Source organism: Zingiber officinale, chromosome 5A (genome assembly GCF_018446385.1).
Source record: "Zingiber officinale cultivar Zhangliang chromosome 5A, Zo_v1.1, whole genome shotgun sequence".
NCBI lineage: Eukaryota > Viridiplantae > Streptophyta > Magnoliopsida > Zingiberales > Zingiberaceae > Zingiber > Zingiber officinale.
In genome coordinates this window covers 107,660,832-107,685,047 of record NC_055994.1, presented here as the reverse complement: position 1 = coordinate 107,685,047, position 24,216 = coordinate 107,660,832, and the positions used below count along the sequence as shown (strand labels likewise).

At 37.9% G+C, this 24,216-nt stretch overlaps 1 protein-coding gene and 1 non-coding gene across 2 annotated transcripts; one reads left to right on the top strand and one right to left on the bottom strand.

Annotated features, from left to right (window-relative positions):
• Positions 1–2,216: 2,216 nt before the first annotated feature.
• Positions 2,217–2,322, bottom strand: LOC121983545. Its single transcript, XR_006112587.1, has one exon. It is a non-coding gene; the product is annotated as a small nucleolar RNA R71 (small nucleolar RNA).
• Positions 2,323–16,534: 14,212 nt separating this feature from the next.
• On the top strand, positions 16,535–17,242 carry LOC121979885. The gene has a single exon (XM_042531866.1). The coding sequence runs from the start codon at positions 16,535–16,537 to the stop codon at positions 17,240–17,242; it is 708 nt and encodes a 235-aa protein (XP_042387800.1).
• Positions 17,243–24,216: the final 6,974 nt, after the last annotated feature.

Below are 24,216 nucleotides of genomic sequence, written 5' to 3'. Positions count from 1 at the left end.
TGTGGATACAAGTAGAGGCGAGGCTCGTGCGTCATTTGATCGATCTCCTTCCCACTCTGGATCATTCGATGGAATCTTCTACGCATTATTCGTCAGGTATACCTAGCATAAATTTACTTTTCATAAAATTTTATTATGTGATCATGTCTGGCATGTTGTATCCTTGTATGTGTGTGATGTGTGATGTAATAATTAGGAATTATTATTATTTTATTTTAAGCTACGCATGTTTACAAAACGTGTTCTAACACGCACCCACGTCTGATTACCCAACAATGTGCCCCTCCTATAAAAGGAAATTTTTCTCCCCTTTTGACATATATTGGCTTTGGGGCTCCTCCCCCTTCCTTGAGGAAGGGTTTTCCCTTCTAGGGGAAACACTAGAGTTGCCATCTTCATTTTTTTGATGATCTGTCCACCTTTAGAGCAAGGATTGCAATCAAGAAAATTGATGACATATTGATAAGCTTTTCGCTCTATTTATCTTATTTATTGAGTTGTAGATTGTTATTTTTGCATCTCTTGGTTGAAAATCCTTTGTAATGGAGTAGATATCCAGATCTAGGATGTAAGAAGTAATTGTGATGTGTTATTGGTGTATGAACTATAAATTTGATCATTTTCTTATTCAATGATATGTTTTATGGGCTTGTTATTATGTGTTGTGTCTTGTATATGTTTGACAAAATGTATGTGAAGTCTGTACATTTAGGTGTAGAGTTTGGTCACCATATAAAGAAGATGTTTTGGATTGTATGACTAGGAAGCCCGGTGACAGAGGCTATCCTTACTTTTCAAGATATTCCTTTAAACATGAATCAATTCTCTACAAGGGAAGTTAATAATAGTTTGAGGAATTTTCCCCAAATTAATGTTAGGAAGTGACTTGCGTAATCTAGCGATTGTATGACCGAAGGGCCCTGTGATAGAGGGTAACCCTTTAACCTGACTTTCTAGGTAATCTCTTCTACTTAATTTCATTAATCTATTGTTAGGAAGTAAATCGAATAACTCTAGCGATTCTATGACAGGGGGCCTAGTGTATCCTTTTAACCAAACTTTCTAGAGTTAGTTCTTTACTTAATGGTGTTAGAACTTGGGTAAATTCTCTGGTGTGATCTTCACGGGTTGTGTCAAACTTTGGTTAGAAGCCCTACAAGAATGTAAGTATGGAGTTAGATAAATGAACAATGTATAGGAACATTATTTGAGTTCGGATCCTCTGTTCTGAAATACCTCTGTCCTCGTGTTCCCTTACCGATCTAACGGGTCAGATTATATCTCAAGGATGCCTTGCACATCATGAGGATAATTCACACATCTTAAGGATGTCATAACCGTCAGATCGGCAAAGGGACACAGGGATAGAGTTATTTCGAGACAGAGAATCCGAACTATACATTAACTAGCATCATAATGAAACTGAAATCCTAGAATATATCATCCACCAATTCAATTTCTCACCTTCCTCTTTGCTCACTTGCACTCACTCTCTCTCTCTCTTCTCTCTCCTTAAGCATTCATAACCAACCCACCTTCTGATTGTATAGATAATTTACCGTATGAAATCAACTAGTTTTAATCAACAATCCCTATGAGATTGATATTTTTATTACTTGATGATAATCGTGCACTTGTAGATTGTACAAATAAATTTTTGGCAGTGTTGTTGAGGACTATTTCTAATTAACATTAGTTGATTAGTTGAGTTACCTTATACATTTTTATTTTCCTTTTTTTTTGCATTTTCTTTCTTATTTTTCATTATGCATTTTCTTTCTTATTTTTAATTATATATTTTAATTTTTTTTCTTATAATTTTTTTTAGATAGAATGAGCACTAACATGTCAAGCAAACCTTAAGAGAATTTTTCACACCCATTTCTATAAGAATATGTCTCCCATTGTGCAACCTCACATTGAAGTAGCAAATTTCTAAATAGGCCCAGTAATAGTTTTCATGATATAAGGTTACAAATTTGGAGGAAAAATTTCAGAGAACCCTTATCTACACCTTGAGACATTCCTAGAACTTTGTAACATGGTGAACTGTGAGGGAATCTCAGCAGATGTCATTCAATTGATGATATTTCCTTTTGGTATCAAGGATAAAGTAAGGACTTAGTTTTATTCTCTCCATCCTCAAAGTATAACAAGTTAGAAATAATTAGAGCAGCAATTTCTGAATCATTATTTCCCTCCAAAAAGAATGATATATATGATGAACAAAATCACAAATTTTATTCAGGAAGATAGAGAATCATTATTTGAAACATTGGGCAGATTTAAGAGTTTACTAAGATAGTGCCCCCACCATGGTTTGGAAAGATGGATGATAGTACACATATTATACATGGGGATTTTCTTCTCGAATAAGTCACTATTGAATTCGTCTGTTGGAGGTTCTTTGATGAACAAAAGTTTGGATGAAGTATGCACCTTAATTGATCAAGTGATATTGAATATCTAAGAATGGCCAAACAAAAATTGGATGGAATCTTCCCCCGATAATTCCTGATGTGCAAGCCAAGGATGCAATAACAACTGTCACACAAGAGTTTGTACGACCACCCGTGAACAAAGATGAAACTTCATCAACTCATAGAAATTTCATCAAATCACAGAATGAGAAATCGAAAAGAACAAAAAAGTCCAGTGTAGAATGTAATGTTATCAAGTTGAGAAGTGACAAGAATTTTGAAAAACTTCTAAAGAAAGATCTATATAGAAATGAGGAGAAGAACAAAGGAGGCCCACAAAAATTCAACTCCAACACTATAGTAAGTGTCTATAGGCCATGGCTACCTTTTCCTCAATGGTTGATCACACAAATACTGGACAAGAAATTTAGACCTCCGCCATAAACTCAAAGAGAATTTGGGGAAAAGACTGATTGATGCTTCCCAAGATCTCCACTAAGGATTCCTTTTCCATAAAGGCTAGTGGGGGTCAATAACTATAAAGATTTTGGCAAATTATGTGGTAATAATTTAGTTGAATGCAAATTTGTTGATGTACTTAAAAATGTAGATTTTTCTAATGATGATTGTGATGATGATGTAATTGATTACAAATTTTTGGACTTACCTTTTGGGGTTAAAGGTTGTTACAGTGAAATAGAATTTTTTTGATGATAAGTGTGTCGAGAATGATAATTTGAAGACTATAAGTCAAGTTGTTGATTCTCCTACTAATGATATTAATATTGGTATATTCTTTAATGCATGCAATGATGTTAATATTTTGGAAGGAAGTGTAGGGAGTTGTATTGTGGAAGTAGTATCTAAAGAATCACTTCTTTTGTTCCCACAACCCCTTGATACTATGAGAGTGACAAGAATTGAAAAAGTTATGGATAAAAGTATAAAGACTTATATAGAGATGGTAGAGCCCCAAGAATCATCACTTTTAGTTGCACTACCATCTAAGCTAGAGCCAGAACCCTCATTTGATCTAGAAGAAGTCTCATCCACTTGTTAAGAACTTTCAAGTACCTCTCAAAAATGCAAGGTTAGTATTTCTGTGAGCTTTTAGAAAACTTCATAGAAATACTTGTAATTGATTTTATTGGATGTGATTCAATTTTTTATACATGCTTCGTTAAATTTAATATGGTTCTAATTCTATCATATATAATATACTTGTGGGAGGTATGCTTTTCCTGTGGGTATGCAGGTTTTCATGAGGCCAAAAATTGGAAGCTCAATCTGAACCATCTTCGACCTGTGGAAAGAACTTTCAAGTAGACTAAGATGGAAAGAGCAATGCTACACTACATTAATCTCATAACGACAACTCTCTTCATAATAAAATGGGCAATTAGAAGAAAAGACTGGAAGTATTCTACTTCAGCTAGAGCCCGATTTAGAGAAGCCTAATAAGGGGTTGAGCTAATGACATAAAATAAATGCTTCTTGGAAGACAACACAAGTTCTTTCTTATTTTCATTTAATTTTTTAGTTTCTTTTTAGCGTCTTTTCTTTCAAACTCTCTACATAGTTTTTCTTGAATTATCTTATTTTTATAGGATAAGGGTTGTGGAGGAATGTCAATCCTAGATAAAGAAGTATTTATAGTATATGAATGTCTCAATCATTTAGAGGTCATCACTTGATAACTTTTTTTACTTTAAAACTTCCTCTATATTCTATTTCTTATTTTCATTAGGACAATGAAATATTTAAGTCTAGAGGTGAACTAATGTGTATATGTTGGATTTTAAATTAATTTTTATCATATTTCTTTTTGTATAATAAAATTTTTCTAGTTACATCATGCATCACATCATGATTATTTGTTCTTTAATGTAAAAAATGCTAGCACGCTTATTCTAGATTTTATGTGGTTATTGTGACTTATGGTTCTAGTATGTTTAGTGATCTATCTTTTCCTATCCATGCTAGTATGAAGTGAGCAATGTTTTTATTGTAAGAGTTTGAGTGTTGGCCTTATTTTAGGATCTTTATACACTTTGCCTAATTTTGATAGTAGATAACTCTAAAAATAGTCATGATTCATAGAACTGGACTAGTAACCATGTTTCTAAGGTGAACTCTCAACTATATTTTAGTTACTGAGATTCTCAGATCATGACAACTCATTTGGAAAATTCAAAATTCCTATAGATGTTTTTGTTTTAGTGCAAGATCATAGTGCTACATCATACAAGCATCATTCAAAAAAAAACTAGAATAAGGGATAGAAAATAGTTGTCATAAGTGGAAACTAATAATTTACCCCTTTGAGATCGAGTTAGGTTACTAGGAAAATAAATGTTATGTTTCTCTTGATTTTAAGTAATGCTTTGAGATCTTATATAGTATGAGAGGGATGAATCATGCGTATGGCAAGTGTCTATAGCCAAAAGCATGAGGAACAAAGTTAGATGGCGACTTGACTAGGCTTGAAGATTGACACTTAAAAATTTTAGGCCACTAATTGAACTGAACATAGAGAGTTATTTCTTAGGTCACACTCAAATGATTTTTTATCTTACTTACCAATAAAATTATTTGATAGGATTAGACTGACTCACTAGGAATTATGATACACTATTTCACCATAGAAGTCTAGATTGTGGATTTTTACTTAAGGACAAGCAAAGGTTTATTTAATTTATTTTAGAATTCTGAAACTTTAGCATAGATAAGATCAAAAGAGTGTGAGAAAGCTATTGAGATTTGTTGGTACAATCGACTTCTAGTCAAGGTTGGCCAAGCTCAAGTTGAAGGTTTGGTGTTTAATATTTTAATGGTTGAGTGAAATGTTAAATGGGTCAAGGTTGACTAAATTGATAATATAGAAGTCTAAATGGAGCATAATTGATCGAACACTTGGCGGTTGGAAGTCCAATAAGGAGTTGGCAAAAGCAAAAATCAAGTAGGTCATGGAGGATCAAATACTTGGCATAAAACATGAAATCCAAGTACTTTAAGGTTGATCGAACACTTGAAAATGGTAGAAGTTCTAATAGGTTATGGAGGATCGGATGTTTGGCATGAGATGGAAAGTCCTAATAGGTCAAGGTTGACTTGATGCTAGATAACAATGAACTTTTAGCAGGTTAAGGTTGATTAGATACTAGGTAAATGAAGTCCCACCAGATCAAAATTAACCGGATACTAGGCAAAGAAAGTTTTGATAGATTGAGGCCAATTTAACATTAGGCAAAATGAGAATTCAGCCTTGGTAAGGCTGAATCAAAGGTATCAATCAACTACTTTGGACTAGAAATCGATTGATGAACCCTTGAACCCTGAGTTTGGTGTTTGAGGGGTCCAAGGGGATTTATTGTATATCAATCGACTAATGAATTTGAGTAGTCGACTTATAGTATATTGTAGTGAATAGAATATTTTAAACTTAGTTGTGGTACTCGACTGATACGTCAATAGTCGACTAATGGTAGTGAACAGTTGATTGTAGTAGTCAAAGTTGAGCTAGAAAGAGCCATTTTGTAGATGGAATAGTCAAATTCAAAGAAAACAATTGACTGATAGGTGCATGTAGTCAACTGATAAGAAAAAAGTAACCACGACTTGAAGCCTATAAGAGAAAATTTCATGAAGGATTTCGATGTCAGTTCTTGAAAGTTTTGGAGGAGAGTTCTGTTGCATTTCCAGACCTTCAAGAGGTAATCCAATCATTCAACAACAAGCAATGCAAAGAGTTCATGTGTAACTTATTTATTTACATTGTATTCATTTTTATCTTTATCTTTGTATTTTATTTATATTTTCTTGTAAGAATAGTCTTGTAAGAGGTTTCTTCACATTCGGAATGCCCCCGAAAAAAACAAAGATAGTGATGTTATTGTTAGGACTCTAGGTCATGGAATAAAAATCAAGGAATTCGAACCATGTAAAAAATTTGGATTTGTATTTGACTTATATTTTTGTTGTGTATAAACTCTTTGTAGATGAGCACAATGAACGAAATCGAATGAACAGAGTGAATCACTATTCACTCCCTCTTGCGAGGTAGCCGGTCTCAACAATTGGTATTAGAGCCCAATTGACTCATGATTGGATTCACCGCTAAAGAGTCTAGCGCAAGAGGGAAGAAGAAAGAATTGTGAATTTAAGTCCTCTGATACCAACAAGTGGTATTATTAGACTAGTCACCAAGTGATTCGAATGGATCCCAAAAATGAATTTGGATATGATATTCAAGTTCCACCGCTATTCGGATTAGGAGGATTTACTCAGTAGAAGTCAAGGATGGAAATTTTCTTCCAAATGAACATAGAAGATTGGTTATGTAATATATGGAATATATAACCTTAATTAAATAAGGTTGAAATTGGGTTTCAATATCGGAGATAATAGGAATGTAAAACTATTAAAATTGACATAATTAAATCTATTGAATAAAATAATAACAAAATAAATGATAATTAATATGGAATATATAAAATTTATTAGATTTTTTTTGGATTTTTTGAAATTTTAAAATGAATGTTTAGATATTTTATGAGCATAAATGAGTTAGGCTTTTCTAAATCCTGTTTTGAATACTCGAAGTTGATTGAAATATAAACTTAGGTTTTACTCATTTAACCTAAGTTTTAATTCATTTTCTCCTATTCGTGAACATGAAGCTACCTCCCACACCCACGTCGCGTGTCGCCGCCTCGCGCATTCACCGCTTCTCGCCGGCCAACCACAACCTCCACCCCTACCCTCCACCATGACCCCTTTGGCTACGGACGCCCCAGCTTCGCTCCCTCACACCGGTGAAGCTCTGATTTTGTCGAGCTAATGCATGCCGAAGGCCCCGCCCCTCTCAGCTGTCGTGCGATGCCTTGGAAGCCGCACTCTCGGCGTTTGACAAAGGCACCTCCGATGTTCCATACTTGTAGGATTAATATTGATTAACTAACTTATTAGTTAATTGAACTACTAACCAAATTGATAATGGTTTAATTAGTGGGATTATTCTAGTACTTAGATCGGCTTCATTCCTATACTTATAGGATTCAAGCTCAAGACAGACCTTGGACTTGAAGATAATTAGGACGATCTATAATGATATGGGTAGTTCCTACTTGTCTCCTTTAGATCTTTGACCTCGGTGTATAATTTTATTATTTACCTTGATTGGGTAGTAGTTATTTTACCTTGATATCTACTCTATGTTATTTCTTGAGCTTGACCTTTTATTGCTTGATCTTATAGATGATCAATTTTATATCTATACAGTCTCATGATTTTCATGCTTAATTTTTTTATATATGTATGATATCACCATACCATAGTATAGGATGTTGAGTATCCTACTAGACCTGTAGTTGATGATTTGAGCTTGCGCTTATTGTTATTCAAATTATACTATAGTATAGGATGTCAAGTACCCTACTAGACACTTGTTGTATTTAGGCTCATGCCTATGCGCTAGTGAGGTTAGACCAAGGTGTGGCTATAAAGTGTTATATCGGATGTGATTATACATTTTCTTCTTATCGTTATGTTGTTATATCCTAACGATTACTGTCTCTCATTCGTAGTTGAGAGAGTCATTAGTGACCATTGGTATATACCCTGTCTACCCACGGGGGCATCCCTAGTAGAGCATTCTCCCCAGACAATGATGAGTTACATACCCTAACTGCCCATGGGACCATTCGTGGTAGAGCGTTCTCCTACAGTTAGTAATAGGGGAGCTAAATAATTACCTCATCCTATCTGCCCAAGGGGCCATTCATGGTAGAGCGTTCTCTTACGGATAGTGACTAATTATTTACCTTGACTGCCCATGGGACCATCCATGGTAGAGCTCTTCTCCTGCAGTCAGTGCTTGTTATAAGCTTATTATATGTCAATCATATATTTGCTCATGCAGATTTGAATGTACTATATGTACTCCCGATTTATTTTCTATACCTGGTGGAGCAGGTCAGTGAAGGGTTACATTATCGGTTATGTTTTATTTAATAGATGATTTTATGTCGGTATTCTTACTTTTATAGTAAGTATTATTACCTAAGACTATATCCTTTAATCTCCATACACTATATTGATCATGCACTATCTTCTTATACCCGTTGAGTATTTTATACTCACTACCCCATGTTTTTTTCTCTATTTTCAGGTTAGCAAGTAGAGGATGTGTCGTGGCACTCATAGGTCCTGGCTGTCCATCCCACTCGAGTTTAGATTTCTGTTGGGTTGCTTGGTGTATTTTTTTTGCTACTTATATTTATAGTTTTCTTTCTATATCGAATGTTGAGTGTCAGTTAGTATGTTCACATGTTCATGCATTCATACATGCATTGGTATTTAAAAAATTTAGCACTTGTTTATTTTGTAAATGTTTAATTTACTTGATCTGAGTTCGATATCATATTTCTCATATTGTCACTAGGGGGTACCGTCCGGTTTGACGGACAAGTATACCCTCAGAGCATGACAGGTTCACTTTAATGAAATATTTGAAGCTCTAAAAGATAAAAAAGAGAAAATCTCTTTAGAAGAGAAAATGGACTAAAGAATAAGTCATGGGATATGAGGCTTAAGATAAGGTAATCAAAATTTTAATCAATTTGATACCCAACGATATTTTGTGGCAATTAGTTGAATATAAAGATGCAAGTGATCTATAGAGCAACTTAATTAACCTAGCTCCATGAAGATCCATTATCGACACAAAAGGAGGATGAGCCCAAGGAGGGAGGCTCATTGACTCAAGCATAAGATGACTCGAAGGTTGAGAGATACTCAATATTCGAGATGGAAAATGAAGAAACCTCTACCTCAAGGATTGAGAGAGAGGTTAGATCATTGGCAGAGGAACGAGAGGTGTTGGATCGCGGTGGTCGGCTAGAAGGGGGGTTGAATAGCCTGAAAATAAAACGTAAAACCTTTCTCAAACTCCTAAACTAACACTTGCATAAAAGTAATTGCAAAAAATAAATCAGAAAAAGATGAGGCACACCGGGATTGACTTGGTTACAACCGGGGAGGTTGTTAATCCAAGGAAGATGATTGCACTAAAAACTCCTTCAAGCGGAGAAGCCTCGTACAACGATGAAGCACACAAAAAGAAGCTAAACTACAGATGAAGTACACAAATGTTGAAAGAATTGTTTGAGTTCTAATTGTTGAAAAAGCTTCTGGACCAAGGCTATATTTATAGCCTTGGTCGGGGCGCCCTGAGGGTTCTGGGCGCCCTAGGAGGGATAAACTTTATCCCCCAACATTTAGATCGAGTCAAAACTCGATCCTGTGAAAAAGTCAACTCCGAGCGCCCGGAAGGGGTCTGGGCGCCCCAGCTAGAAAAGTCAACCCCATTGACTTTTTCCATCCCGGGTCTTCTGCTCCGGCTCCGTTCGCCTCAGACCGAGTCTTCCGATCACTTGGATGATTTCTGCCATCCGGAATAGGGCTCACCCGAACCCAACTTCCGGTCTTCTCGAGCAAGCTTCCCTCCGGCTTCTCGTCCCTCGGAATCGCCGCGTGGTTCCTTCTCGTTCGCCAGCGTACTCATCCGCAATCTTCGTCCCTCAGTCGCACCCCGTGTCGACCTTCTCGCTAGCTGCGTCTCTTGCTCCTCGAGCAGTCTTCCGCTCCGGCTTCTCGTCTCTCGAAACCACCACACGCTTCCTTCTCGTCCACCGGTGTACTCTTCCATAGCGCCTCGTCCCTCGGACACACCGTGTGTCGTCCTTCTCGCTAGCTGTGTCTTCCCCTCAACAACCTATGCTCCTAAGCTCCTGCACACTTAGACACAAGGTTAAAAACACACAGGAGTTACCTTAACTTGTTGTTCACGCCAAAATAACATTGGGGTTCCAACAATCTCCCCCTTTTTGACGTGAGCAACCCAAGTTAAACTAGGGTAAAAATATACATAAAAATAAATTAACTAAATTTGCAATTAAGTATAAAAAGATAGAAAATTGTCTACTTCCCCCTAGACTTATATTTTTCCTTCTCCCCCTTTGATCACAAAAAAATGGGGTTCTGAAAAAAAATCTAAGAGTTAAAAAAAAAGTTTCTAACTTTCTTAAAAAATTCTAAGTTGAAAAAAAACTCTAAGTTAGATAATTTTTGAAAAAAAATGTTTCTAACTTAAAAAAAAATTACGAAACAATTTATAACTTTCAGACGAATTTTGTAACTTAAGCAAAAAAAAAATGTTCTAAGTAAAAAAAAATGTTCTAATTTAAAAAAACTTTTAGGAAGGAAAAAATTCTGACTTAAAAAAAATTTGCAAAAGAAATTTCTAAGCATAAATTTCTAATTTCAGAAGACCTTTTAACTTAGGCAATTTTAGTTTTTAAAAAAAATATAAGTAAAACAATTTTAAAAAATGTTTAAAAGATTTTTTAAAGCATTATTAAATTTTAATTTTAATGCTTTACCAGAAAGTTAATTAAACATTTAATTTCAGTATTTTGGCTTCCAGGTCGTGGCGAGGCACCAGGCCTTCTTGGTTATTATAGTAACAACCACTTCCTTAGACAAAGCCTCATAAAGAAATTTACTGTTTAATTTTCTCGCTGAAAGCGCTAATTTTGATTAAAATTTAGGCTAATTAAGATTTAGGAACCCAATATAGGTTCCAGCCTACTGGATTAACCAAAAATTTCTTAGGGACATATTTTCTTCAAATATTCCTAATTTGTCCCTGATGATATCTATAATACCAATTTAAATTATTAAACTTTCTAAAATTTGTATTAGATAAGCATGCACGATTTTTCAAGTTATCTACTTGAATTTTCATATTTTCATTTTCTGATTTCAATTTCTCGTTTTCTAATTTAACTTTATCTAATTCTTATAAAGGGCAGGGTTTAGCTAATATTATTTTTAAATTCTTAATTTCTTTTTCTAACTTGCAGCAGTCTTTAGTTAGGAACTTAATAAACTTAAAAAGTTTATCGGGAGGAAGAGATAGTACCTCACTTATCTTGTCGATCTCGTTGTCCGTGTCTCCCCCTGAACTGCTCCTTTCTTCCGACGTAGCTCCCCCTTCATCGATGCTCTCGATGCTCATCTCGGAAGAGCTTGAATCGCAGTCGTCGTCTTGATGACTCGCCATTAATGCGAGTTCGGAGAATGCCTCGACTTCCTATTCGGATGACATATCGTCCCACGTCGCCTTTAGGACCTTGCGCTTTTGGACAGGCTTTTTACCTTTATCCTTGTCCTTGTTCCTCAGCTTGGGGCAGTTGTCCTTGACGTGCCCTTCTTCGTCGCAGTGGTAGCAGCGGATGATCCTTTTCTTTCTGCCCTACGGATGGTTAGTAGTTCTAGATTTACAAAGATTTTTAAACTGTCTTACCATCATTACCATTTCCTCGTTGTCGAGAGAAGATTCCGACTCAGGTTTGTCTCTCGATGCTTTGAGGGCGACATTGTTCTTGGGCTCCTTCATACCTACACATCTTGATTCGTGCACTTCAAATGTCGAGAAAAATTCTTCTAGTGTAATTTTTTCTAAATCTTTCGAAATGTAAAAGGCATCTACTAGTGATGCCCATTTTGAATTTCTCGAAAAATAATTTAAAGCGTACCTTAGCGAATCTCGGTTACTTACCTTTTCTCAGATTCGACAGTCCGGTGATGATCTCTTTGATTCTCGAGTGCAGATGCGCAATTATCTCGTCTTCCCCAAGTCCTAGGCTGGTGAGCTGATTGTGAAGTAGATCCCGTCTAGCGAGCTTGGCTTCGGACGTTCCAACAAGAGGAACCCTCGACATCATGTTCTTATGAGGAGGAAGCTTGTGTTACCCCTACTAGCATGGAATGCATATCAATTTCATGCAATAAATATAAAGATCACATCATATATTTTGAATGCAGGAAGAAAGGAGATTGTAAGAGCAAGACTCTAAAATTAACCAAGAAGAAGGTTTTAGTGGCACCCAAAGTAAAAGAGAAGCCAAATAAAGTCAGATCCTCAGTATGGAAGAACAAGGAGCACATAGTATGCTTCTCATTTAAACAACAAGAATATTACTTGAAACCAATGTTTAAAGGAGAGGGACCCAAGTAAGGACAAGAGAGAAAGCTCAAGCTTAGGAGGAGCTTCTTGGGTAAAATCCAAGCTATCATTGTTTAATGGAATTTATTTATTTCATGATAAGAAGCATGATAAAATTAAATATTATGATTTTAGTTCTAATTATTATGAAACTAGAAAATTTGATAAATCTAAATACAATTCTAGAGTATACCATAATAGAGTTACCTGACCTAAAAATAAGAAGGTAGAGAGTAATCTAAGTAACAACCCAAAGAAGTTTGGGCATTGCCTTCAAAGAAAAAGATCCAAACTAGAAATGAGAAATCAAGGATTGAAAACTTAGAAAATGAAAATCAAGTTTTGAGATCAAGACTTAATTAATTGGAGAAGACCCTAAGAAAAATAACAACTGAGGTTAGTAGGCCAAAGCAGCAAAACCTAAGATTAGGAAAACATAACAAATCTAATGATAAGAAGGGTTTGGGATACAAATTAAAGTCTAAGTAGAGTATGTCATCATATCATAGGATTCCATATAACTATGGAATAAATCTTAGGTCTAAGAGTCAGATCAAGATTGCATGGGAGGTCATTCCTAGTGTTGATCTTAATGAAACTAGCATGACTAAGACTTCTAAGAAGTCTAGAAGGATCATTAGGAAGGTATGTGATACGGGTTATAAGGAGTGGATCCCATGTAATAATGTGAAAGGGGATATAAGGAGAAGAGGGAAGAAGTAGGGAGGCTCGGATAAGATGAATGCGCTTAATAAGCAAATCCCGGTCGGAAATATAGGACCGGCTGGGATAAAACTAACGGAGCACACAATGTAAGTAGGTATATTCGGCAGACAAAGCTCGGCCGAGCATATAGTGTCGAACGAACCCAAATAGGTGAAGTATTAGCAAGCACACTTATGCCCAATAGGGGAGCCTCGATCGAGCATGAAATATCAACCGAGAATATAAGTTTGGTCGAGTGTATAAGCCCGACTGAACTAAAACATACAAAGGATTAGCGCGTTCAGATACGCCCGGCGGTAGAAGTTTGATCGAGCATAAAGTACCGGCCAAATTAAAATAACAGAGGGTCAATGAACCTAGGAACGCTTAGCAAGCAAAGCCCTGCTAAGCTTAAAGGTGTATATCCCTAAGCAATCTCTATAATCAGTCAAGCGAAGATCGATTGCATATCGTAAGGCCCAACATGACTCAATAGGTAAAGCCCGAGCGGGCATCAACACAATGTAAGCATTTACGCCCAATAATAGAATCCCGGTCGAGCATGCACATAACTCATTCAATAATGTAATTTCGGGCGATCAAGCAGACATACGAACCAAGGTTGTCAGAAGGGACCCGGCTTGGAAGCAACCGGTCAGACATAAGCACAATACGCTCGGTAGTAGAAGCCCAATCGAGCATACACATAACTCGTTCGATAATGTAATCTCGGATGATCGAGCAGACATACAAACCGAGACGGTCAGGAGGGACTCGGCTTGGAAACATCCGGTCAGACATGTTGGATCGAGACAGTGCAAAAGGGGGGGTGAATAGCGCTCGTGGCTTTCAACCTTTTCGTGATCGAAAAACTCGACGAGAGTTAAGCAGCATAATAAATTAAAAACAAACACACAAAACGACCCAAGTATTTCTACTTGGTTCGGAGCCTTGGGTGACTCCTACTCCAAGGCCCACGCTCATTGAGCGTTTACTTTGGGCAATTCACTATCAGATCGCAAAGTACAGATAAGTATTACAAAACTGAAATAATAAAGCTATACCAACAACAGAATTTAGAGAAAATGAAGTTCCGGGTTGTCAGGGACTTGTCGTAGCTTGGTCGGAGCGTCTCGTTAGCAGCACGTTGTAGTAGGATCACTTGAGAATTGTTGTTTTAAGGTTGTTGTTCGAGACCCCTTATAAAGCCTGCTGGAGGCGCCTCAAAGCTCATTCAAGGCGCCTCAAACCTACCAAGTCAGCCGCGTGGATCAGCGTTGAAAACTTCTTCGTTGATCCTCTTGGAGGCGCCTCCATCAACCTTGAAGGCGCCTCCAAGCCGTCCAAGGCACCTCCAACTCCGTCCGAGGTGCCTCCAGCTCTGTTACGCGTAAACTCTGCTCCTTTGCACCCGAGGCGCCTCCAAGCTCCATGGAGGCGCCTCGGTACTGTTCATCCGATGCTAATTGTGCTCTTTTGTCCCTGCAAGATGTGTTAGTCCACAACAACAATAATTCATCCTACAAAACAAACGTCAGCACACATAATAGTAGTATGAATATGAAAGGTTTGACAGTCTCCGGACTATCCGATTCTAACTTCGAAATTTTGACCGGAAATCCTAGGTCTAACCGACACCTACTATTCCCTCTTCACGGGAACGCGCTCTTACCTACTCCACTCAGGAGAGTTTACCTTTTGCCAGTTCGGTCCTCTAAACCAACTGGACTTTTGCTCAGCGCTCGAGTCTTCCGGTCTTCATGTTGGACGTCCGATCCACGACCAGTCCAGTCTTCCACCCGGTTCGCGACACCAGGATTTCAACTTAGGATTACCGCCCCTAGGATTTTTGCTCGAAGACCTCGACCCACCAAGGCTTTCCACATAGAGTTACCACCCCCTATGACCTAGGGTTACTGCCCCCTAGGGTTTTCCACTTGCCTAACCGCAGCTAGGACTTTTGCCTAAGTATACTTAGGACTTTTTCTGCAACGCTCATTCAACATATTAGTAAACAAAATACCTTAAATTTGAACCCTTTGACAAAATCAAAACATAGGTTCGATCGTCGGATGCTTCCCGCACCAACAAGACATAGGCATAATATGCTCGGAAATACAATCCCGGGCGGGTATATCAAGTACACGCACCTTTATAAAGCTATTAGTATAAGATCGGCCTGGGAAAATCTGGTCGGGCATAAAGACACTCACATTTATTAAATCTCATAAGCATAGCCAGTAAGGAGTATTACAACTAAATATAGGTGATGTATGAATAATATACAATCATATGGCAATTTGACGGGAAACGGCTTCTAGAAACTTCTGTAAGTGTGCTAGATGACAAAGAAGGTACATCTGGGGTACGAAAAAGATTCCTTAAACTATTATTGCAGGTACTTACATCATCTTATAACAAACTCTAATAAACCAAGGTCCACCTCATGACCACGGAGGTTATATGAGGTGGTATAAAAAAAGGGAATCTTCTCCATTGGCCAGACACGCGCAACACCACCACTGAAACCCTAGTTCCATTTCAGTTTACTGTACTTCTTCTTCTTTCCACCTGGAACAGAAGAGATTGATTTGAGTGTCAGAAGGCCTAGGCAGGGATTCCCACCCCAGTCTTAGGTCACTGACGTTTTGTTGGTTGGTTTCGTAGTGCGTAGGAGGCGATAGCATCCGCCGGAACATTGAGCTGTGGTTTGCGCCATCACGGTGTTCTGATTCGCCGAAGTCCTCCTTGGGTCAGGTTTGGGTTTCTCCATCTAGCTTAAACTTGTTATTCTCGTTGCTAAAAGGTACTATTTGATTGGATTTCTTTGGGATCTGCTCTGGTTTTCTCAGATCCATTATTACTCGCCTTCCCCAGAGTCGTCGCCTATCTTTCCTCCAGAGTCATCATCTGTCGTCCCTAGCTCTTCATCTCGTTACGATCTCAAATAGGATCAAATTTGACGTCATCTGTGGGAATGTTCACCTGAATCTGAGACTAGGTGATGGAGGACGCTGGAAAACTGACGACTATTACTTTAACTCAAGAGGAATTGGAGAGGCTCATCAGTGCAAGAGTGCAAAAGGCGTTACAACAACAACAACAAATGAATACGGGAGGTACCTTGCTCGTATCTATAAATCTTGCAATTTTGACCACTGATCATCGAAAAAATAGAGGTATGGAAGAAGAGGATCTTGCTTACATAACCCCTTCTTTTGGTTCTCCTACTCGACACCCTCGAGCTTTTTTCCATACACCTATAGAGCAAGGAGGATGAAGACCGGTGCTCCAAGATTCTTTCGGTGAAGCACCGGTGAAAGAGAAACGTTAGGGGAAGATGGTGATCAGTGATAGATCCCCTGAGAGAATTGTTACCCCATTTTCTCAAAGGATTCTTGACGATCCACTGCCAAAACATTATCAAAATCTAAATATCGGAGAGTACTCTGGAACTACTGATCCGGAAGATCATCTTTATAAATTTGAGAGTGTGGCTCTACTACAACAGTTTTTTGATGGGGTTGAGTGTCAGATGTTTCTTACTACTCTTGGAGGAGCGGCTCAAAGATGGTTCAAAAAATTATCAGAAAATTCTATTCGGCGCTTCAAGGACTTCCACAAAGTGTTTCTTCATCATTTTTCCAGCAATAGAAAGTATCATAAAACTCCTTGGAGTCTCTTCTCTATTAAACAGGAGCCTAAGGAAAGCATCAGAGCCTATATTAAAAGGTTTAATCAAGTAGTCATTGATGTTCCTAATGCCACTACTGAAATTTTAGTGAGTGCTTACTCTCAAGGGCTCAATGACAATGATTTCTTCAAGAACCTAATACGAAATCCTCCAATTAATTTTGATTTATTAATTGAGCGAGCTACTGAATTTATTAAAGTTGAAGAGGCTCAAGTCGCTCGCAAGAAGGAGAATGTTGTACCTATTCCAACTCCAACTAATGACCGATCCACAACTCCTGTTCATCCACCTTGGGGACCTCGTGCAGATCCTCCTCCTCACCGTCAGCCTGAACTCATACCTCAAGCAGTATAGCATGTGGGGATGCCATAGGAAATCCCAAGAAGGTGGTGTACATATCATATGTCAGGGACTCATTACACGGAGGATTGTTTCGCTTTGAAAAACTAGAGGATGAATAATGCTCGGTATCGTCGACTATCTCCCAACCGGCAATCATACCCAAGGCATAGTAGTCCGCTCAAGCTGGAATATCGGGCAACCGAACCACAGTCAGGAGTATTGCAATTACTAGGCGAGCCATCTCGAGCGCCCGAACAAACACAGCCCGAGATAACAACTGCCTGACAACAGGAGAATCGCAACAATGTCGCTCGAGGTAATATCAATATGATAACGGGCGGACCTACCGATGGTGATTCAAACCGAGCGAGAAAATCACATGCTCGACGATTACAGATCCATGCTATAGGATGTAACAAGGAGAGGGCAGCAGGATCGGAGATTAGTTTTGGTCTCAGAGATTTGGAAGGGGTAGAAGTACCCAATGATGATGCATTAATAATCAAAGCTGTTATAGCTAATTACAATATTTCTCGTACCTTCATTGACACCAGTAGTTATGTTAATACCATTTTCAAAAAAGCTTTTGATCAACTGTAGATAGATCCAAGTGAACTACAACCCATGGTGATTCCTCTATATGGTTTCACGGGTAATGAAGTATAGCCGCTCGGCCAAATAAAGTTGGCTATATCTTTAGGGGAGGAGCCCCTAATGAGGACCAGGAGATCCTATTTTATGATGGTAGATGCACCTTCTGCTTACAATATCATATTGGGTCGACTAGTCTTGAATGAGTTTCGGACGATCGTTTCTACTTTCTTCCAGAAGGTGAAGTTCCCTGTTGATGATCAAGTTGGAGAAGTCCACGGAGATCAATTACTAGCACGAAAATGGTATGTGGAGATCATCCGAACAAAAGCCCATACTGCTCGCAAAGCTCAAAGAATGGAAATCAATGGTATTCATGAGAGACTGCCTGGTCTGATATATGAAGAAAAAGAAGAGATACAAATACAGGTTGGGCGACTAGAAGTTGTGACTTATGTGGCTGCTGACTTGGATCTTCCACTCAAGATCGAGCTGATACAAAATTTGATGCAAAACAATGATGCATTTCTATGGACCCCCAAGGAAGTCATAGGTGTTTCCCCCCTTGTGATGGAACATTCATTACATGTCTATCCAGATGCTCGTCCTATCAAGCAAAAGAAGAGAGACTTCAGAGCTGACCAAAACCAGATCATCAAGGAAGAGGTAGATAAACTAATGGAGGCAGGTTATATTCGGGAGGTACAATTTCGTAGTTGGCTACCAAATGTTGTCCTGGTCTCTAAACCAGGAAATAAATGGCGGGTATCCATTGATTTTCAGGATCTCAACAAAGCTTGCCGAAAGATTACTATCCCCTACCTCACATTGATCAAGTGGTGGATTCTACCGCCGGTTGTGAATATATTTATATGTTGGACGCCTCTCAAGGCTATCATCAGGTTCCTTTAGCCAGGGATATGTTGGATAAACCTAGGAAAATGTACCGGTTCCACTGTACAAAAATTTTTGTACAAGTGTCGAACCTTTCCTTAAATAACCTATTGTATTCTTTAGAAGTTAAATAAGGAATCGTAGACGGAACTTAACATCATTGATTCCAAATTTAACTTATCTGTTCTTAACGGTTTAGATTTGAATCGTAAGCGGAACTTAACACTATTGATTCAAATCTACCTAGGTTATTAATTCCATAAATATTAATTTCCAAAATTGGCTTCCAGGACTGCATGGCGAGGCACATGGCCTTCTTGGATATGGGAGCAACCACCACCGCCTAGGCAAAGCCTTTTAAGGAAAGCTAATATTTATTTCCTTAAATAACTCTAGGTTAACCAAAAGGAACAATCGAATCACAAATTCGAAAAAGAAGAAAACACAAAATCGAAAAATAAATTCGATAAATTAGATCTAATTGCCTCTTGTATTTAGAATTCTTACAAAGAGAAAAACTAGCATGATGCGGAAAACAATTGCTAATTATACCTTCTCTTTGTATGCTAATAACCTCGAGATCTTCTGTCGTATTCCTCGCCTCGCCTTGGACGTCGTGTGGGCGACGATCCTCCAAGATGAACACCACCCAAAAGAATCCTTCCTCTTCCTCTAGAATTCGGCCACCACCACCACCAAGGAGAAGAGAGCAAAGGGAGAAGAAGAAGGGAGAGGGTCGGCCACACCAAGAGATCACCCAAGCAAAAGAATAAGAGTTGTGTCTCATGAAGCCCCCTCACCCCTTCTTTTATATTACTTGCCCAAGGCAAATAAGGAAAAACCTTTTACAAAAAATAAAATCATCCAAGAGTTTTTCCTTTTCTCTTTTTATTTTTCCTTTTCTTTCCTCTTGATTGAATCAATCACCAATCAATGGTTATGATCAATCCTATTTGGTTTAGGATTAAATTTGGTTTAATCCTATTGGTCGGCCCTTGCTTGGGCACCAAGCAAGGTGGCCGGCCACAATTAAAAGGAAAAATAATTTTAAAAATTTTACAAGAAGAAATTCTCTTATAAAATTAACAAGCTCTCTTTCCTAAAGTATGAGTTAAAAAAGGAAAGTTTCTAAAAAATTAAAACCATGTTTTAAAATTTTAAAACTCTCTTATAAAATTTCCTTTTTTAACATGGTGATAGAAAATTTAAATTTTAAAACTTCTTTTCCTTTTTTTTTCTTAAACCATAAGGATGGTTAAAAAGGGAAAGTTTTAAAATCTTTTAAACTCTCTATTTAAACTTGTGGCCTAATTCAAATAAGGAAAGTTTTAAAAATTAAAATCTCTCTTTTAAAACTTATAGTTTTCTACAAAGAGAAGATTTTAAAAATTCAAAACAACCCTCCCTTTTTGAATTATTATGGCCGGCCCCTACAAGCTTGGTCACCAAGCTATAGGGTCGGCCCCTTTCAAGAGGATGTGGCCGGCCATTGCTTGGTTACCAAGCAATGGTCCAGCCCCCTTCTTAGACACCAAGAAGAGCCTTACATTTGGATGGACTTGAGGCTATAATGAGGCTACGACAGGGACCTAGAGGAGAAATTGGTTTTGGCCTTCCGATGAGCTTGAGTATCCCGTGTTCGCCCCGAACACACAACTCAAGTTCATCGATAATAACTCATTCCACTAGAGAGTTATTACCGCACTATCGCACCAATCACAAATTACATTATGGGATCCTTCTTATCATGAGTGTGTTAGTCTCCCTGTGTTTAAGATTACGAATGTCCACTAATTAAGTTACTGACAACTCACTTAATTAATATCTAGCTCCAAGAGTAGTACCACTCAACTTTATTGTCATGTTGGACTAGGTCCACCTGCAGGGTTTAACATGGCAATCCTTATGAGCTCCTCTTGGGGATATTCTCAACCTAGATAACTATGACACAGATTCCTTCTATAATCAACAACACACACTATAAGTAATATCATTTCCCAACTTATCGGGCATATTGATTTATCGAGCTAAACCTCACCCTTTGATAAATCAAAGAAATAAATATTAAATATATGTGCTTGTTATTATATTAGGATTAAGAGCACACACTTCCATAATAACTAAGGTTTAATTCTTTTACTAAGTCAGTACAAAAAGAACATACCTAAATGATCCTACTCAATACACTTAAAGTGTATTAGTGTAATTTATTAGTCAAGATAAACTAATACTTTATTACACTACGACTATACTGATAGTTTGTTCCTTTCTATCTTAGTCGCGAGCAACTGTTTATAATTTATAAAGAACTGACAACATGATCTTCTGAGTGTGACACCACACTCCATGTTGTCTACTATATAAATTAATTAAACAATTACATTTAATAAATAAATACAGATATTGACCAATGTGATTCTAAATGTTTACAAAAGCTAGGTTTTTAGTATACACTCCAACAATCTCCCACTTATACTAAAAGACTAAGCTGCCATATCTGTTGCCTTACATCTGATTCTCATCCCCTCCACATGCCGATCAAAAGCTTTTGCCGGAAGGGCCTTTGTGAAAGGATCTGCTAGGTTATCTTCTGATGCAATCTTGGCGACGACAACTTCTTCTCGCTTGACGATGTCTCGTATCAGGTGGTACTTGCGCTCTATATGTTTACTTGTTTTATGGGCTCGTGGTTCCTTCAAGTTTGCAACTGCACCGCTATTATCACAATAGATTGTGATGATCTTGGGCAAACCAGGAATCACATCTAAGTCCATTAGAAAATTCCTGAGCCATACAGCTTCTTTTGCTGACTCAGAGGCTGCAACATACTCTGCTTCCATGGTTGAGTCCGAAACGCATTTCTGCTTAACATTCCTCCATGCAATCGCTCCACATCCTAGAGTAAACACATAGCCTGATGTTGACTTACTATTGTCCCTATCTGATTGGAAGTCCGAATCCGTGTAACCTATAGGGAGCAACTCGTCTACTTGGTAAACTAGCATATAATCTCTAGTCCTTCTCAGATACTTCAATATATGCTTTACCGCAGTCCAATGTCCTTATCCAGGGTTACTCTGATATCTGCTGACCATGCCCACGGCAAAACAGATATCAGGTCTCGTACACAGCATTGCATACATAAGACTTCCTACAGCTGAAGCATAAGGAATTGTCTTCATGTCCTCAATCTTCTTTGATGTCTTCGGAGATATCTCTTTAGATAAGGTTACTCCATGCCTAAAAGGTAAGAAACCTTTCTTAGAGTTCTACATGCTAAAACGAGCAAGGACTGTATCTATATATGAAGCCTGGGATAGACACAACATTCTTTTCTTGCGATCCCTTATAACTTTGATCCCAAGAATGTGTGCACATTCTCCTAAGTCCTTCATATCAAATTGTTTGGACAACCATACCCTTACATCTGATAATACCTTGACATTGTTGCCAATTAACAAAATATCATCTACGTATAGTATAAGAAATACCACCACGTTTCCGTTACACTTCTTGTATACACAAGACTCATCCGGACACTGAATAAATCCATATGACTGGATTACTTCGTTAAACCGGATGTTCCAAGATCTTGAAACTTACTTCAATCTGTAAATGGACCGATTAAGCTTGCACACTAGATGATCTTTGCCTTTTTCAATGAACCATTCTGGTTGCTTCATATGGATGTTTTCTTCAAGACTTCCGTTAAGGAAAGCTGTCTTGACATCCATTTTCCAAATCTCATGAGCAGCAATGGATAAGAGTATCCGGATAGACTTAAGCATGGCTACCAGCGAAAAAGTCTCCTCATAGTCGATTCCCTCTTTCTGAGTATATCCTTTCGCAACAAGCCTTTCTTTGAAGGTTTCTACCTTCCCATCTGTCCCTCTTTTCCTTTTGTAGATCCACTTGCATCCAACGGCTTTTACACCATCAGGTGGTTCTATAAGCTCCCAGACCTTATTAGAGTACATAGACTCTATTTCAAAATTCATTGCCTTTTGCCAAGATACTGCATCTATATCTTGGAGTGCTTCATCATATGTCCGGGGATCAGGTTCATGTTTACCCGGGATCAAGTCCGAAGACTCTCCCAGAAACATGAATCTCTCAGGTTGCCTTACAACCCTCCCACTACGACGAGGCACCGTCTGTGGTTGTGTATCATTTGTGATACGTGTTGCAGTTTCTTGTGATATTTCATCTTGTACAGTTGGTACTAGATTAGACATGTCCTTTGTTACTTTCTTAAGAACAACTTTACTTATGGGCTTGTGGTTCATTATATAGTCCTCTTCTAAAAATCGATCATTGATGCTAACAATGACCTTCTGATTTTTAAGACTATAAACCTACTTTCGTTTATCTAGGATAACCCAAAAACAAGTGAACTCCTGTCCAACTTATCATTGTCTCTCTTCAACATATGTGTTGGACTTCCCGAATCCGAATATGCTTCAAAATAGGCTTACACCTATTCAGCAATTCTTTATGAGTAGAGAGTTCTGACTTGAAAGGTACTATGTTCACTTTCGTTTTCAGAGTATATCCTTAAAACGAATTTGGTAATTTTCTGAATAACTCATCATCAATCTACTCATTTCCATAAGAGTCCTATTCCTTCTTTTTCTACACCATTCTGTTGGGGTGTACCAGGTGAAATTAATTTGGATTGAATCCCGACTTCTGATAAGTGACTCCTATACTCTCCTAAGAGGTACTTGTTACTACGATTTAACCGTAGTGTCTTGATACTTTTACCTTGACGTTACTCCACATCTAAGGGTGTCAAAAATGAACCCGACCCGACGACCCAACCCGAGTCGACCCGAAAAAAATCAGGTTCGGGTTGGGCATTTTCGAGTTCAGGTCAGGTTCGGGTTGGAGGGTTGGAGAGTTAAAAATTTTCGGGTTGGGTCGGGTCGGGTTCGGGTTGACCCGGGTTGACTTAAATATAGGGTTTTATGGGATTTTTTGGGGTTAAATCAAATTTTATTTTATAAATTTAGATGTTTTTATGTATATTAATATCATGTTTGTATAATAATGATGGAGTATTGAGATAAAAGTGAAGAATTATAGGGAAAATAGCCTAAAAAAGTCATTTTTAATCGGATTTTCGGGTTATATGGGTCCAGTCTTCTGATAAGTGACTCCTAAACTCTCCTAAGAGGTTCTTGCCACTATGATATAACCGTAGTGTCTTGATACTTTTACCTTGACATTACTCCACATCAGCCTAGTACTCTTTGAACTAATCAAAGCACTTAGACTTGCAGTGTGTCAAGTAAATGTATCCTTATCTCGAATAGTCGTCTATATATAAGAGACGAAATATTCAAAACAACCTCTTCCCTGGATAGTCAAAGGTCTACACAAATCAGAATGAACCAATTTCAACATATCTTTGGCTCTAAACCCCTTAGACTTAAAAGCTTCATGGTTATTTTTTCTTCCAAGTAAGACTCGCAGGTTGAAAAGATTTCCACTACCAAAGA